This window comes from Bos indicus x Bos taurus, chromosome 26 (genome assembly GCF_003369695.1).
Source record: "Bos indicus x Bos taurus breed Angus x Brahman F1 hybrid chromosome 26, Bos_hybrid_MaternalHap_v2.0, whole genome shotgun sequence".
Taxonomy (NCBI): Eukaryota; Metazoa; Chordata; class Mammalia; order Artiodactyla; family Bovidae; genus Bos; species Bos indicus x Bos taurus.
Genome location: NC_040101.1, coordinates 37,500,523 through 37,513,505, shown reverse-complemented (window position 1 = coordinate 37,513,505; position 12,983 = coordinate 37,500,523). Strand labels below are relative to the sequence as shown.

General features: G+C 35.6%; 1 protein-coding gene across 1 annotated transcript in view; it reads left to right on the top strand.

Annotated features, from left to right (window-relative positions):
- The window catches only part of MARCH5 (membrane associated ring-CH-type finger 5), a 53,256-nt gene that overhangs the window by 8,270 nt on the left and 32,003 nt on the right, over positions 1 to 12,983 (top strand). The window contains exon 2 of the mRNA XM_027528972.1: positions 9,305 to 9,507. Coding sequence (XP_027384773.1) covers positions 9,305 to 9,507 — 203 coding nt within the window. The remainder of the gene's footprint in view (positions 1 to 9,304; positions 9,508 to 12,983) is intronic.

Here is a 12,983-nt window from a genome sequence, read left to right as displayed (position 1 = left end):
TAACAATTTAAAGCCTGTTTCATTGCTCTCACTCCTGTATTCTGGAACTCTTCTGTTCTGCTACCCTCCATTTTCTATCAAAGTAATCTCTAGGGCAGATTTTCCAAATCTTTCTGATAATCCAAGATAAATACCTGCAGTCTAAATCTGCAAAGATAGACTTTACTGTCAGCTGTTTTATTAGATAACCATACTAGTTAATTTATGTGCCAGTGAAAAAGGATTCTATTGATAAATAAAGTTTGCTCCCCTTTTTTCCCCATATACTTTTAAAATAATTAACCATATAAACTGGTTTAGTCACATATGAACCCTATGAGGTAGGTTACCTTTGTCATCCATCCTTTCCCAACTGGTTTGTAATATCTAGCTTTATTTCAAAACTCTTCTGCTCCAACTGCATTGGTTTTCTCATGGTCCATGGCCATATGCTCATTTCTGTCTCTAAGCATACTTATGCTGTTATTCTTACTTCAGATAGCCTTATTCTTTTCATTCCCTAATTGTCATTTCAATTGTAGTTCTGCCTTTTCATGAAACATTCTCAGCTATTTCATCCTGTGTTTCTTATGGTCATCATCACATTTCTGTATTAGCTGGACACTTAATGTTTTGTGTGGTTGTTTTTATGTAATTCTTCTATGCATATATTTGTTCCTTAACTAGACTGTAAGTTCCTTAAATGTATTTCTTCTGACATCAAATAGTGAACATACTTAGTACATTCAAGTTAATCTTGGAGAAATCTTGAATACACTTAGATTTAAGACAAACTAGATACGTATTTCTCAAACTGTTCATAAGTTTTGCTATCAAGAAGGATTTACAATTGGAAAATGTTTGAATTTAAATTTAAAATCATGTAGAATTAACTTTTTTTTCTTTTTAATAAAGAGAGGCATATTATGCAGATCAGTGATATTTCCAGTACCAATAAGACCATACATTTATTTTAAGGAATAAGTAATAGACTTTAGATTGTCTACTTTAGTTCTTTCTCATGTCTTCATAGTATAATAGTGATTTGTTCTTTGATCTCTGAACCAGTTGTGATAATTCCTAGACCTCTTTTTAGTCTGTAAACCAATGAGCCTCAGCTTGGCTGGCAGAAAGGTGTGGAAGTATTATAAATTGTGAGTGTAAATTGCTGATATCAGCAAGCAAGTAGCATATACAAAACCTAGTGGAAGAAAAAGAAGGATGGAAGAAAGTGAATTATGGATTTGAATGAATGTCTTATGCAATGGTGTTGGCCTACTGAAAAACTAAAGAATGATTAGGAATCCAGGACTTTCCCACTGAATACCAGGGTGCCAGGCAGAACTACTTTATGAGCTAATTTAGGTAAGAAAATGTATCCATAAAATCTAGGCATAGTTATAAAGTTGGTAGCATCTTTCTTGTCTGTCCGTGCCATTATTGCTACTGTTCATTTGGTGCTTATATATATGCCAAAAATAAGCTGTTTGAAGATCACTTGTTTAATCCTTTACAATAGAGAATCTTTTTTTAATTTACTTTATTGAAGTATAGTTAATTTACAATGTTGTGTTAATTTCTGATGTTCAGCAGAGTGACTGAGCCACACACCGACATACAGTTTCCTTATTCTTCTCTGCTGTGGCTTATCACAGAGTACTGAACATAGTTCCCCATACTATACAGTAGGATCTTACTATTTATCCATTCTGAATATGTATCAGTTTGCATCTGCTAGTCCCAGACTCCTGATGCATCCCTCCCCCTTGGCAACCACAAGTCTGTTCTCTATGTCTGTGAGTCTGTTTCTACTTTTTTTATAGGTAAATTCATTTGTGTCATTTTAGATTCCACACGTAAGTGATGTTATTATGGTATCTGTCTTTCTCTTTCTGACTTACTTAGTATGATCATCTCGGTCCATCCATGTTGCTGCAAATGGTATTATTTCATTTTTTATGGCTGAATAGTATTCATTAGATAACCATACTAGTGAATTTATGTGCCAGTGAGAAACTATTCTGTTGATGTGTGTGTGTGTGTGTGTGTCCATGTACATGTGTGCACATACCACATCTTTATCCATTCATCTGTCAGTAGACATTTAGGTTATTTCCATGTCTTGGCTATCGTAAATAGTGCTGCTTATGAACATAAGGGTACATGTATCTTTTTTGAATTATGGTTTTGTCAGGATACATACCCAGGAGTGGGATTCCTGGATCATACGTCAACTCTGTTTTTAGTTTTCTGCAGACCCTCTATACTGTTTTCCATAGTGGCTGCACCAGTTTAATTCCCACCAACAGAGTAGGGGAGGTTCTACCATAGGGAATTTTAACATAAAACCTTTTTTTATCCTGAGAACTACTTTGGAAGTTTAGTTATGCATATGAGTTCCTTCTCAGAATGTTTTGAAAGAGTAAAACAAAATAGGTAGGTCAGAAATGAACCAATTATGTAGAAACACACCTGAAAAATATTAAAAATCTGATCTAGTAATAGCTTTAACACAAATGCAAGATCTATTATTGGTGACTCTGATAATTAATTTCAGATTAATGATGGGTTAAATGTTATTTGGGGATCTGGACAGCTATAATATGAAAATTCCTAGTCACTATGCTAATTTCTAATTGCTGTACTGCTAATATTACTATGATTTACTTAGATTCATAATTGAAAGAAAATTGAATATCATTCAGTGATTAGTGAAAATGTTAAAAATGTAATTTTTTCTCCATCCAAATTTACTAACCCCATAAATTTTATGTGGACCCCAGATTAAGAACCCCCTGACTTAAAGAAGTTCTGAAAGAGATTGTCATTAAACCTAAAATAAGCGGTAAGTAGGGAATTTGAACTCAAACAATCTGGCTCCAAAGCCCAAATTCTTTAACCAGTTAGAATATCCTGAACTCACAAAATCTTTTTCCCAAATTTAGCTAGCTTTTTTCCTTTAGAATAAAAAAAGATCTGAAGCATTTTGTTTACTATTTAAATTAAAAACCAAATAGCTTAGAAGTGTTTACATTGAATGTAAAATCAGATTTAATTTTTGTATTATGGTGAGTTGAGAAAATTGACAAAGGGAAGAAATATGGAAAAAGGAAGAATGGCCAAAGCAGAGGTTCTCAAACTTTAGGTCTCACAATCAATCACATGAAGGATTTGTTAAAATACAACATTGATGACTCCTCAAAAAGTTAAAAATAGAAATACTATATGATTTAGCAATTTCACTTCTGGGTATATATCCAAAAAAATTAAAAACAGGATCACAAAGAAATGCTTGTACACCCAGGTTCATAACAGCATTATTCACAATAACTAAACCTGGAAGCAGCCCTAGTATCTATGACTGAGATGAGCTAATGTGGTATGTATACATACAATAGGATAGTATTCAGCCTCAAAAAGGAAAGATAATCTGCAATATTATCTGCTACAATGTGGATGAACCTAGAAGACATAGACAAATACTGGATGATTCCACTTGTGTGAGGTTCTTAGACTAGTCAGTTATAAAGACAGAAAATATAAGGGTAACTGTCAGGAGCTTGGGGAGTTTAATAAGAACAGAATTTGTTTTACCAGATGAAAAGAGTTATATGGGGATGGGTGGTGGTCATGGTAGCACAACCTGTAAATGTGTTTAATACCACTGAATTGTGCACTTAAAGGTAGTTAAGATGGAAATTTTATGTTATATGTTCTACCACAATCAAAAAAGAAAAATAATTTTTGAAGAAATTTAAAATAAAACAATTTTTTAAATGTAATGTTGGGTCCCATCAGAGTTTTTGATTCTGCAGGTCTGGGGTGGGACCTGAAAATCTGCGTTTCTAGCAAGTTCTCAGATGATGCTTGTACATCACACTGATCGCTGCTTTCTGAGAGATGGAGGATTGAAGAGAACAAGGGTAGGAAATGACTCAAAGAGAAGCTCTTAATGAGAGTTTTGTCAGAAATTACAACCTCTCCTTGGGTGTGGACTTGAAAGGTTTTTGGCTTTTTCTTTTGAAATGGCAAATAGCCAGTTCTCACTTTTTTTTTAATCATTAAAATCCAATGCTCAAATTTATTAAGATAATAATGGGGGAGGGGGGTAGGGAGGAGAGGAGGTGTGCCTCAGAGCAGTTGTTCTTACTTTTAAGGGTATTAAAATTGCCATCCCATAAATTATAACATTAAAATATAACTTAAAGTAGAATTATAGTTAAATTGATCCTGCAGTGGAAATATTATAGCGCTGTCAGTAAGAATTTTTAATTTCAAAGTGTTTGGTTTTATCTTTGTTGGCTGTTTCTATCTAAGAAATGACCTGATCTAATAGCCAGAATCAGGAGCGAATTTTTGCTCTGTGTGAGAAACAGAAAAATTTGCACAACTCAAGAGTACTTGGCAGTGGAAATCAGATTTATTTAAGTCTTTCCTGCTCAAGTCTGGTCAGTAGGAAATAAAGCCATTGACAAAAATACCTTTGTGTTATTATAAAAGCTGTTTAGGAATTCACATCATATAATTGTTCAGGGCTATCTCTTTATTTCCAATTTCTCACACTCTATAACAAGATTGTTTGGGTTACGCCTGAAAGATCTGCCCCAAACAGGTTAAACCAGGGGGAAAAAAAACAAACCTATGGGTTTATGTAAGTGAACAGCACAAGGGTATATTTAGCTTTAAGCACAGCTTGATCCATGTCTCAGACAAAGTCATCAGTTTCTATCTTTTAGCTTCCTCTGGGTTCTTTAGGCTCCACGTTGTGGCTTTCCTGGCAGCAAAGCCTCACACTCTCATTTAGCTCCTCATTTTTCCTGCCTTCAAGCCCAGTGGAAAAGAAAGTCTGTGTACCAACTTTCCCAGCAAAAATTCTGAAGTTCACTCTAATAAAACCAGCTTTATGGGCCCAAACTCGTCACTGTAATCTAGGATGAGGGATACTCCCCTTAAACCAATCTAAGGATTACTCTTCCTGGAGCTGGGGGTGTGGGACTAACTGCCTAAATAAACCGCACACATGGCTGATGCTGGAGGGAAGAGTGATTTTCCTTAAAAAGTGTGGGATACTTTTTGCTCCTAAAAAAGAGAAATCATGCTGTACATTAAACCACAAATTTCTACTTTCCTAAGATCTTGAGGGAACTATAAACCCATCATTTTCAAGCAACCTCTTTTCTCCTTAAATGGAAGAAGGAAAGGAATTGGGGAATAAATAGCTGAAATAGATTGCATCAAGGAGGGAGTAGGGTATAGAGAAGCAAAGAGTGAAACCATAATTATAAAACCTTCTTAGGTGATATTCCTGGTCAGACTATTATAAGTTTTTTTTTTAGTGAAGGAAGAAAAGATGTCTATACCACATTGTTCCCTCCCTTCATTTCCACCCCTAAAAACTAATAACTGTCTTATAGGCTGTCTGCCCATGTGACCATTTTTATACTCTTTAAGTTAATTTCCCACATACCTGGCCCTTATTTCACAGACTAATGTTCTTTCCATATCATGTAGGTTAAACTCATAAACCTATTAAGGTGGTGTATCAGTTAATAAATTCTTTAGAACTTAACATTTTCTGTACTGTTATTTATATTAAAAATATGTAGTCATTAGAATCTATTATTTCTACCTTAAGTCCAGTAATTATCCCTTTCACACAGTTTGCTTTCTGCAGTCTCTCTACTTTTTTTTAACCTGCCATTTTTCTGTACTAGCGGTTCCCAAACTTTATTTAATATCACATCACCTTGAGGGTTTGTTAAAACACAGATTTCTAGGCCCTCTTCCTCTTGAGTTTCTCATTTACTAGGTCTGGAGTAGAGCCAGAGAATTCGCAGGTTTCCTAGTGGTTCTGAACTGCTGTCTCAGAGAACTTTGTTTTGAGAATCCCTATGATAAAATCACTTGCCCCTGCAAATTTCTACTGTCACGCCTTCCTGAAGCCGTCTCTGGTCTATCCAGATTGATCCTTCCTTCTTCTTAAAATAGGGAAGGATATACCTGTGGTAATTTCACTGGAACTTTAAGTATCTTATATCTACTAGATGTAGCCCAAATTAAATTACAGAGTTTTCCAGATAGGTACAGTCTTTGATTTATTTTGTTTATGCAGCTTCATGGAACCAGTGAAACTACATGGAATCAGTGAATGCACAGTGTATGTTACTGGCACTTTCTTTAGTTTTCAGCTGCTTGCTTGTTTTGTACTATTAAGTTATAAGTCTTCATTTCATACTTATTTGCATCTAAATTATAATTTTTAGATGCAGTAATTTGCTGGTATTATAAATTTACATATTGTGGGCAATACTGTTTGATCTCAGATGACCATCATCAGATGTAATGTTAAGCGATTAGAATAAATGGAAAATGTGTGTGGTAAGTTGGTAGATGTTGAAAATCAGCAAACCTTTTGGGTGTATTATTATCAATAAGGGTTCTTTTTTTAAATATCCCCTCTATAGGATAATTTCAGCTAATCTCTAATGAGCATTAGCTTAAAAATCCAAATTTTAAGCTGTATACTATCACTATGAATTAAACAATGTACTTAATAAGTTCACTGTAAATCATTGTTCAACCATCTTATCTACCATAGCCGTAAAATTAGAAAAAATCCAGAAGTGCCTCTTTTAAATGTCACCTGAGTACCTTCTAAAAAGTAAAACTGTAAATGTGTTTAGGGGTGAAGTGCACTAATGTCTGAAACTTTGAAATGCATCAAAAAATAAGATTGGTGAAAGAATATGTAGCAAAATGATAGAATCTGGGTGTTAGGAATATGGGTATTCACCAGTTTTTCATTTTTTTTTTTTAAGTTTGAAATTTTTCATATTACTTGAGGGGGGTGGTGGTACAGAAATAGGCTTATTCTTATTCAGAATTTGTAGGGATTATAGCTTATTCAGAATTTGTAGGGATTATAGCTATACAACGGACAAGGCAATGGCACCCCACTCCAGTACTCTTGCCTGGAAAATCCCATGGACAGAGGAGCCTGGTAGGCTGCAGTCCATGGGGTCACTAAGAGTCGGACACGACTGAGCGACTTCACTTTCACTTATCACTTTCATGCATTTGAGGAGGAAATGGCAACCCACTCCAGTGTTCTTGCCTGGAGAATCCCAGGGACGGGGGAGCCTGGTGGGCTGCCGTCTATGGGGTTGCACAGAGTCGGACACGACTGAAGTGACTTAGCATAGCGTAGCATAGCATAGCTATACAAATATTCCCATTATATTGATGTATGAAACTTCCATTTAAATAAATGTTAAACACATAAATATAGGCGGTTTCATTTGGTTCAACCTAATTAATACTTTTACATTTTGTTTTTTCCTGATGACTGGAAATTGGCTTAATTTAAGATTCAGTTTAATTTAGCTACGTTTGTGTTCCATCGTTGATATGAAAAACTTAACAAGAACCTAGAAGTCTAGTTTCTAGATATTTCTGCCTATATTTTGTTACCAAAATAATACATTTCATTCCATCAGCGATATACAAATGTATTTACAAAATTACCTTGGTTATGGGGAAATATATATCCTAATACCACAAATAGCTGGCCTATTTGCTCTATACTTATCAACTGAAATTTTATGAAAAAAACTAGGTTGAAACCCAGTCAAACCACAGGTAGTAGTGATGGTTGGACAGCAGTGTGAATGACTTAGTGCTACTGAATTGTAGTCTTAAAAATGGTTAAAGTATTCAGTTTTATGTTGTGTATATTTTACCATAATAAAGTTTAAAAAAATAAAGTGAAGGAGGAGACATTTCTGTTTAACCATAAGATAGCACGAGGGCCCAGACAGCTTGGCTGAGTTGAGTCAGAGGGTCAAGCATGCTCAAACAAATGCTACCCCACTCCAGTTTTACCTAGGTAGGTCATATGAAATCTGACTGGTTTTGAAAGCTAAGTAAAAACATAATTTTGGATATTGTTAACATGTATTCAGTTCAGTTTTTTCCCCCTATTCTAAGAAGTCTTAATTGATGCATGTGATTAAAATTCATGTTGATCTACAAAGACTGGAGACTTATCTACAGTACCTGACTATATAAGTCTTTCCCACTGAGCATAGTTAAGCTAGTTGTTGTAACAGAAGCCAACTTATCTAATTAAGTGAAAAGTGCACAGTAGATGACAAGCTTTAATTAGCAGTTGTTTTCCTCTTGTGCAGTGGTAGTAGAAGGGAGTGAATGATGTCATTGAGTTAAATTGTAATATTTGCCCTAATGGAAATAGATGTCAAAACTTGTGTTAATTGGGAGGAAAAAATAAGGAATTGCAGCCTAATTCCACAAAAACAAATTAGAGTTCATGAAGTACCCTTAAGAGCAAAATGTGAAAAAGTTTAAATATTAACCATCTCAATAAAGATTCTTTTTATAATATAGGCATCCCAGACTTGAGACTTCTAGGTTTCAAATATAATAAATATAATTTAATTCCCAGAAAAAAGGAAAGCCACTCATACCTATAATGGAAACATGTAAGCCCAAATGTATCATCTTACTATCCAAAAACAATTTATCCTGATGTCTTCATCTATTCTTTCCTTTGTGCTTTTAAATTTAATCATCTTACTCTTTTATAGTCATACTTTACCAGAAAGAGAAATGACTGGGTTTTTTCTTTCTCTCAGGTGAAAATTGAATGAGACCATATGTGAAATCATTTGTGTAATACTTTTGTTCTCCAAGTTCAAGAGGTTAAGAGATTAATGTTGTTGAAATGGGAGATACACTGAATTTCACATATTCCTGTACTTACCACTCCTCAAGAATTATTAGGTCTTATAAAAGCAGCTTGAGGATTGTCTCTGCATTCTCATTAGAGAAGGTGAAAATTTTCTAGAAAGATTGAGGAAGTAATGTAAAAACAAAATTCAGAAAATACAAGACTTTGCAGAACATAAGAGAGTGAAGTCGCTCAGTCGTGTCCAACTCTTTGCGACCCCGTGGACTGTAGCCCCCCAGGTTCCTCCATCCATGGGATTCTCCAGGCAAGAGTACTGGAGTGGGTTGCCATTTCCTTCTCCAGGGGAGTCTTCCCGACCCAGGGATCCAACCCAGGTCTCCCGCATTGCAGGCAGACGCTTTAACCTCTGAGCCACCAGGGAAGCCCACAAGGAAAAACAGAAAAAAGGAGAAGCTACTCTACTGGAAATGTGTTGGTTATTTTTCCCCTCAGTCTTTTAATATAGAATTAAAGGTTCTATAATATAACATAGTAGGTTCATCCCATTAAGTGGAGCTGCAGTCAAGAGGAGGCTGGAGTGTTAATGATAATATCATTGTTTTCTCTCTTAATTTACAGAAGTTGCTGGGTGTGTTTTGCCACTGATGAAGATGATAGAACAGCTGAATGGGTGAGACCGTGCAGATGCAGAGGATCTACAAAATGGGTTCACCAGGCTTGTTTACAGCGCTGGGTGGATGAAAAACAAAGAGGAAACAGTACAGCCAGAGTGGCATGTCCTCAGTGCAATGCTGAATACTTAATAGTTTTTCCAAAGTTGGGTAAGAAGATCCCTAAAACCAACACAGATATATATATATCGTGTTCTTACATTGTATGTGACTCTTTAAGATCCTAGGGTTGTCTTTAAGTAATTCATCTCTTTGCTTTTTTGTGAGTTTCTCTATTCCATTTCTGTTTTATATCTAAATGTCAGATATTTATTTGTTTTGCTAACAGTTTACCTTATCCTTAATATATTCCCAAATCTATCCATTTGTGTATTAAATGTTTTCATTTGGTTGACGGATAAAGAACTTGGATATCTAATTATGTAGATAAAATCAAGTAACACAACTATAATAAAAAGCTAAGGAGCCTCATTCTCTGGAAACCAATGGTGTGGGAGAAAGAAAACAATAGTTGTTCTAATACTTATTCTTCTTAATTTTTATATTAAGGAATAAAAGTAAGGACATTAAATATTTAATAAAATGCAGTGTTAAATTCATCTTTGGAATCCAATTTATATGGCTGTCTTTCGTGAAAACTACTTTTCCTTTTTCTGTGAATTGGCTGGCAAGAAATAACCAATAGTCTTTGAGAATGAGGCTAGAGTTGAAATAAGTGTAGCAGAATGTTTAAAGGAAGCTATAACTAACACTGATATTTAGTTAGCATGTTTCAATACAGCCATGTGATTATGAACTGGTGTCATTCTCTGGTGGTTATGCCGTGCCATATAATAAGAATGTTATTAAACATTTTTAATATCATCCTTGACTACAATCAAGAAGTGTTTGAAAGCAGTTTGGTTTTTCGGAAGGTCCGAAGGAAAAAATGACTTTGTGGAGGAATGCTTCAAGGAGAAATTGGAAATTATTAGATATGTTATTTTTTTCTAGGTGCTATACATATTGAAATCAGACCTTTTTTTTTTTTTTTAATGAAGCTATATAAATGCAGATGATGAAGTGCTTTTCTAATGTGAGAAGATTAATAATAAGGGCAATCAGAATTTCCATAGTTGTCTGTATTTCTCTAACATAATGCATAGGAAGAAGTGATAGTTTTCTATGAAAGAAAAATAGTGTAGTAGAGAAAGTACCATTTTTTGGACATTTAGTATTTGTGGATCTCATTGATGGGTCTTTTAAACATCATGAAAAGCAGTTACTGCTGCAATCTTTCACCACATTGATACCTGGCTCACTGAAGTCAAAGCTACAGTTTCTTGTCCTCCTTATTAGTTCTGCTAAATCAGATAATCCCACTTTTCAACTATAGATTGTTGAATATTTCCAACAACCAAGTATAGGATGATTCAGCAGCAAGTATAGGATGATTCTTCTAGATGTTTTGGATATTCAGATGGATGAATACCAAAATTATTGCAAGAATTCTCACTGAAAACTACCTACAATGTCTGAGTTGACAAATGTATGGCACTCAGCAATGAAGTTGAATATTTCAGTTTGGAAAGTGGCACTGGGTAAATCTGTCCTTCTGGTGTTTTTCAGTTCTAGGAAATACATTTTTTTAGGTCTAGTGTGGTAACTGAATAAATTTTTCTAAGTATACTAATAATAAGACACCCGTTCATTCTACAACAAGGATAGAGCATGGCTAGATGTTGGAAAAGTCAAACTATGGTTAAGCTGTGTGTATCATGATTTGGTCTTTGTATTTTATCCTGAAGAATTTCAGCTATGATGGGTTCAAGCTATTCACTATACTATATGTCTCACAGAGATCTGCCACTTGAGTAAGCCACAGATAATCACAGAAAGTTTTTACTGACCTTATTGGTGTCATGGGGTGGAAATGTATATCCTTCATTTGAATAGCTTTTGGTAGCATCTTTCCTCCTGACAAGATAAAAAATCAGAGTGTTGTACTTACTTCTTTTTTCCTGACATAACATGCCAAGGATATCTGCTCAGGGGCTGCGGTTGAATATATATTCACAATTTTCTATGCAATCTTTAACAGACTCAATGGAAAATTTAAGTGTCAAACTCCAGCTGTTGCCTGTGAATGAAGCCTTGTATGAATTGACTTTCAGGTGCCATAATGTTCCTGGGTACACACGACTAGTGCTTTTGGCTATGTTGATCCTAGTGTATGTTTTCAAGTTAAGGTTCAAAGATAATTGTTGGTTATAAGAAAATCCCTTCTCTAAAGCATATTTTCATTGATAATCAGAATTAAAGTTTTATTTCATTATTTACAGTTTATATATATATGCCAAGGGTTGGTTCATACTGTGAATACTAGTGGTTTCTTATAGTCATAAAACAAAATATTTAAGAGCATACACCTATGATACTGTTCTTACTCACTGAATATGACACCTATTATATAACGTCCAGTAGTGTCCTCTGATAGGAGAAGGCAGTGGCGACCCACTCCAGTACTCTTGCCTGGAAAATCCAATGGACGGAGGAGCCTGGTGGGCTGCAGTTCATGGGGTCGCTGAGTCGGACATGACTGAGCAACTTCACTGTCACTTTTCACTTTCATGCACTGGAGAAGGAAATGGCAACCCACTCCAGTGTTCTTGCCTGGAGAATCCCAGGGACGGAGGAGCCTGGTGGGCTGCCATCTATGGGGTCGAGCAGAGTCGGACACAACTGAAGCGACTCAGCAGCAGCAGCAGCAGTGTCATCTGATACAGAAATATACCAGTAGATTGTTTTCTTTCTGAGCATATTTGTCATTAATTTTGCAGCTGACTGTAGTTACACTTGATTTTGTTAAAATAAGGTAAAGTTCCTTTACGGTTTTTAATCTTTGCTGTCAATGACAAAATTTGTAATGCAGGTGTCAGTTGGTTTACTAGAGTGGTTGAAAATTATTTGAAGACTTCAGTGGCTTCTTATTACTGTTTTATAATGATTTAGACCCTGTTTCAAAATGTATTGTGCTGTGATGGGAGTAAGGAGGTCCCCTGCTGCTGCTACTAAGTCGCTTCAGTCGTGTCTGACTCTGTGCGACCCCAGAGATGGCAGCCCACCAGGCTCCCCCATCCCTGGGATTCTCCAGGCAAGAACACTGGAGTGGGTTGCCATTTCCTTCTCCAATGCATGAAAGTGAAAAGTGAAAGTGAAGTCACTCAGTTGTGTCCGACTCTTAGCGACCCCATGGACTGCAGCCTACCAGGCTTCTCCGCCCATGAGATTTTCCAGGCAAGAGTACTGGAGTGGGGTGCCATTGCCTTCTCCGAAGGAGGTCCCCTAGTACAGACTAATAACTTGTAATTCACTGGTCACAGCCCACTCTAAGATCCTACTGTTTTCACTCTGTAAGATCATACTATTTATCATTTCGAGTCAAATATGCTTTCGTCACTTCTACTCTTCAGTGAATGCTTTTGAGGTATTTATTATTTAAATTAGAGACTTAACACACTGATAAGAACAACAACAAAGTAATATATTTAGCCAGTGTAAACAACTCATGATGTCGAAGTTTGTTAGCTGAAACAGTCAGTCTCTTCTTAACCTTGTAAAGCATATGTAACCCTTGGAACATAACA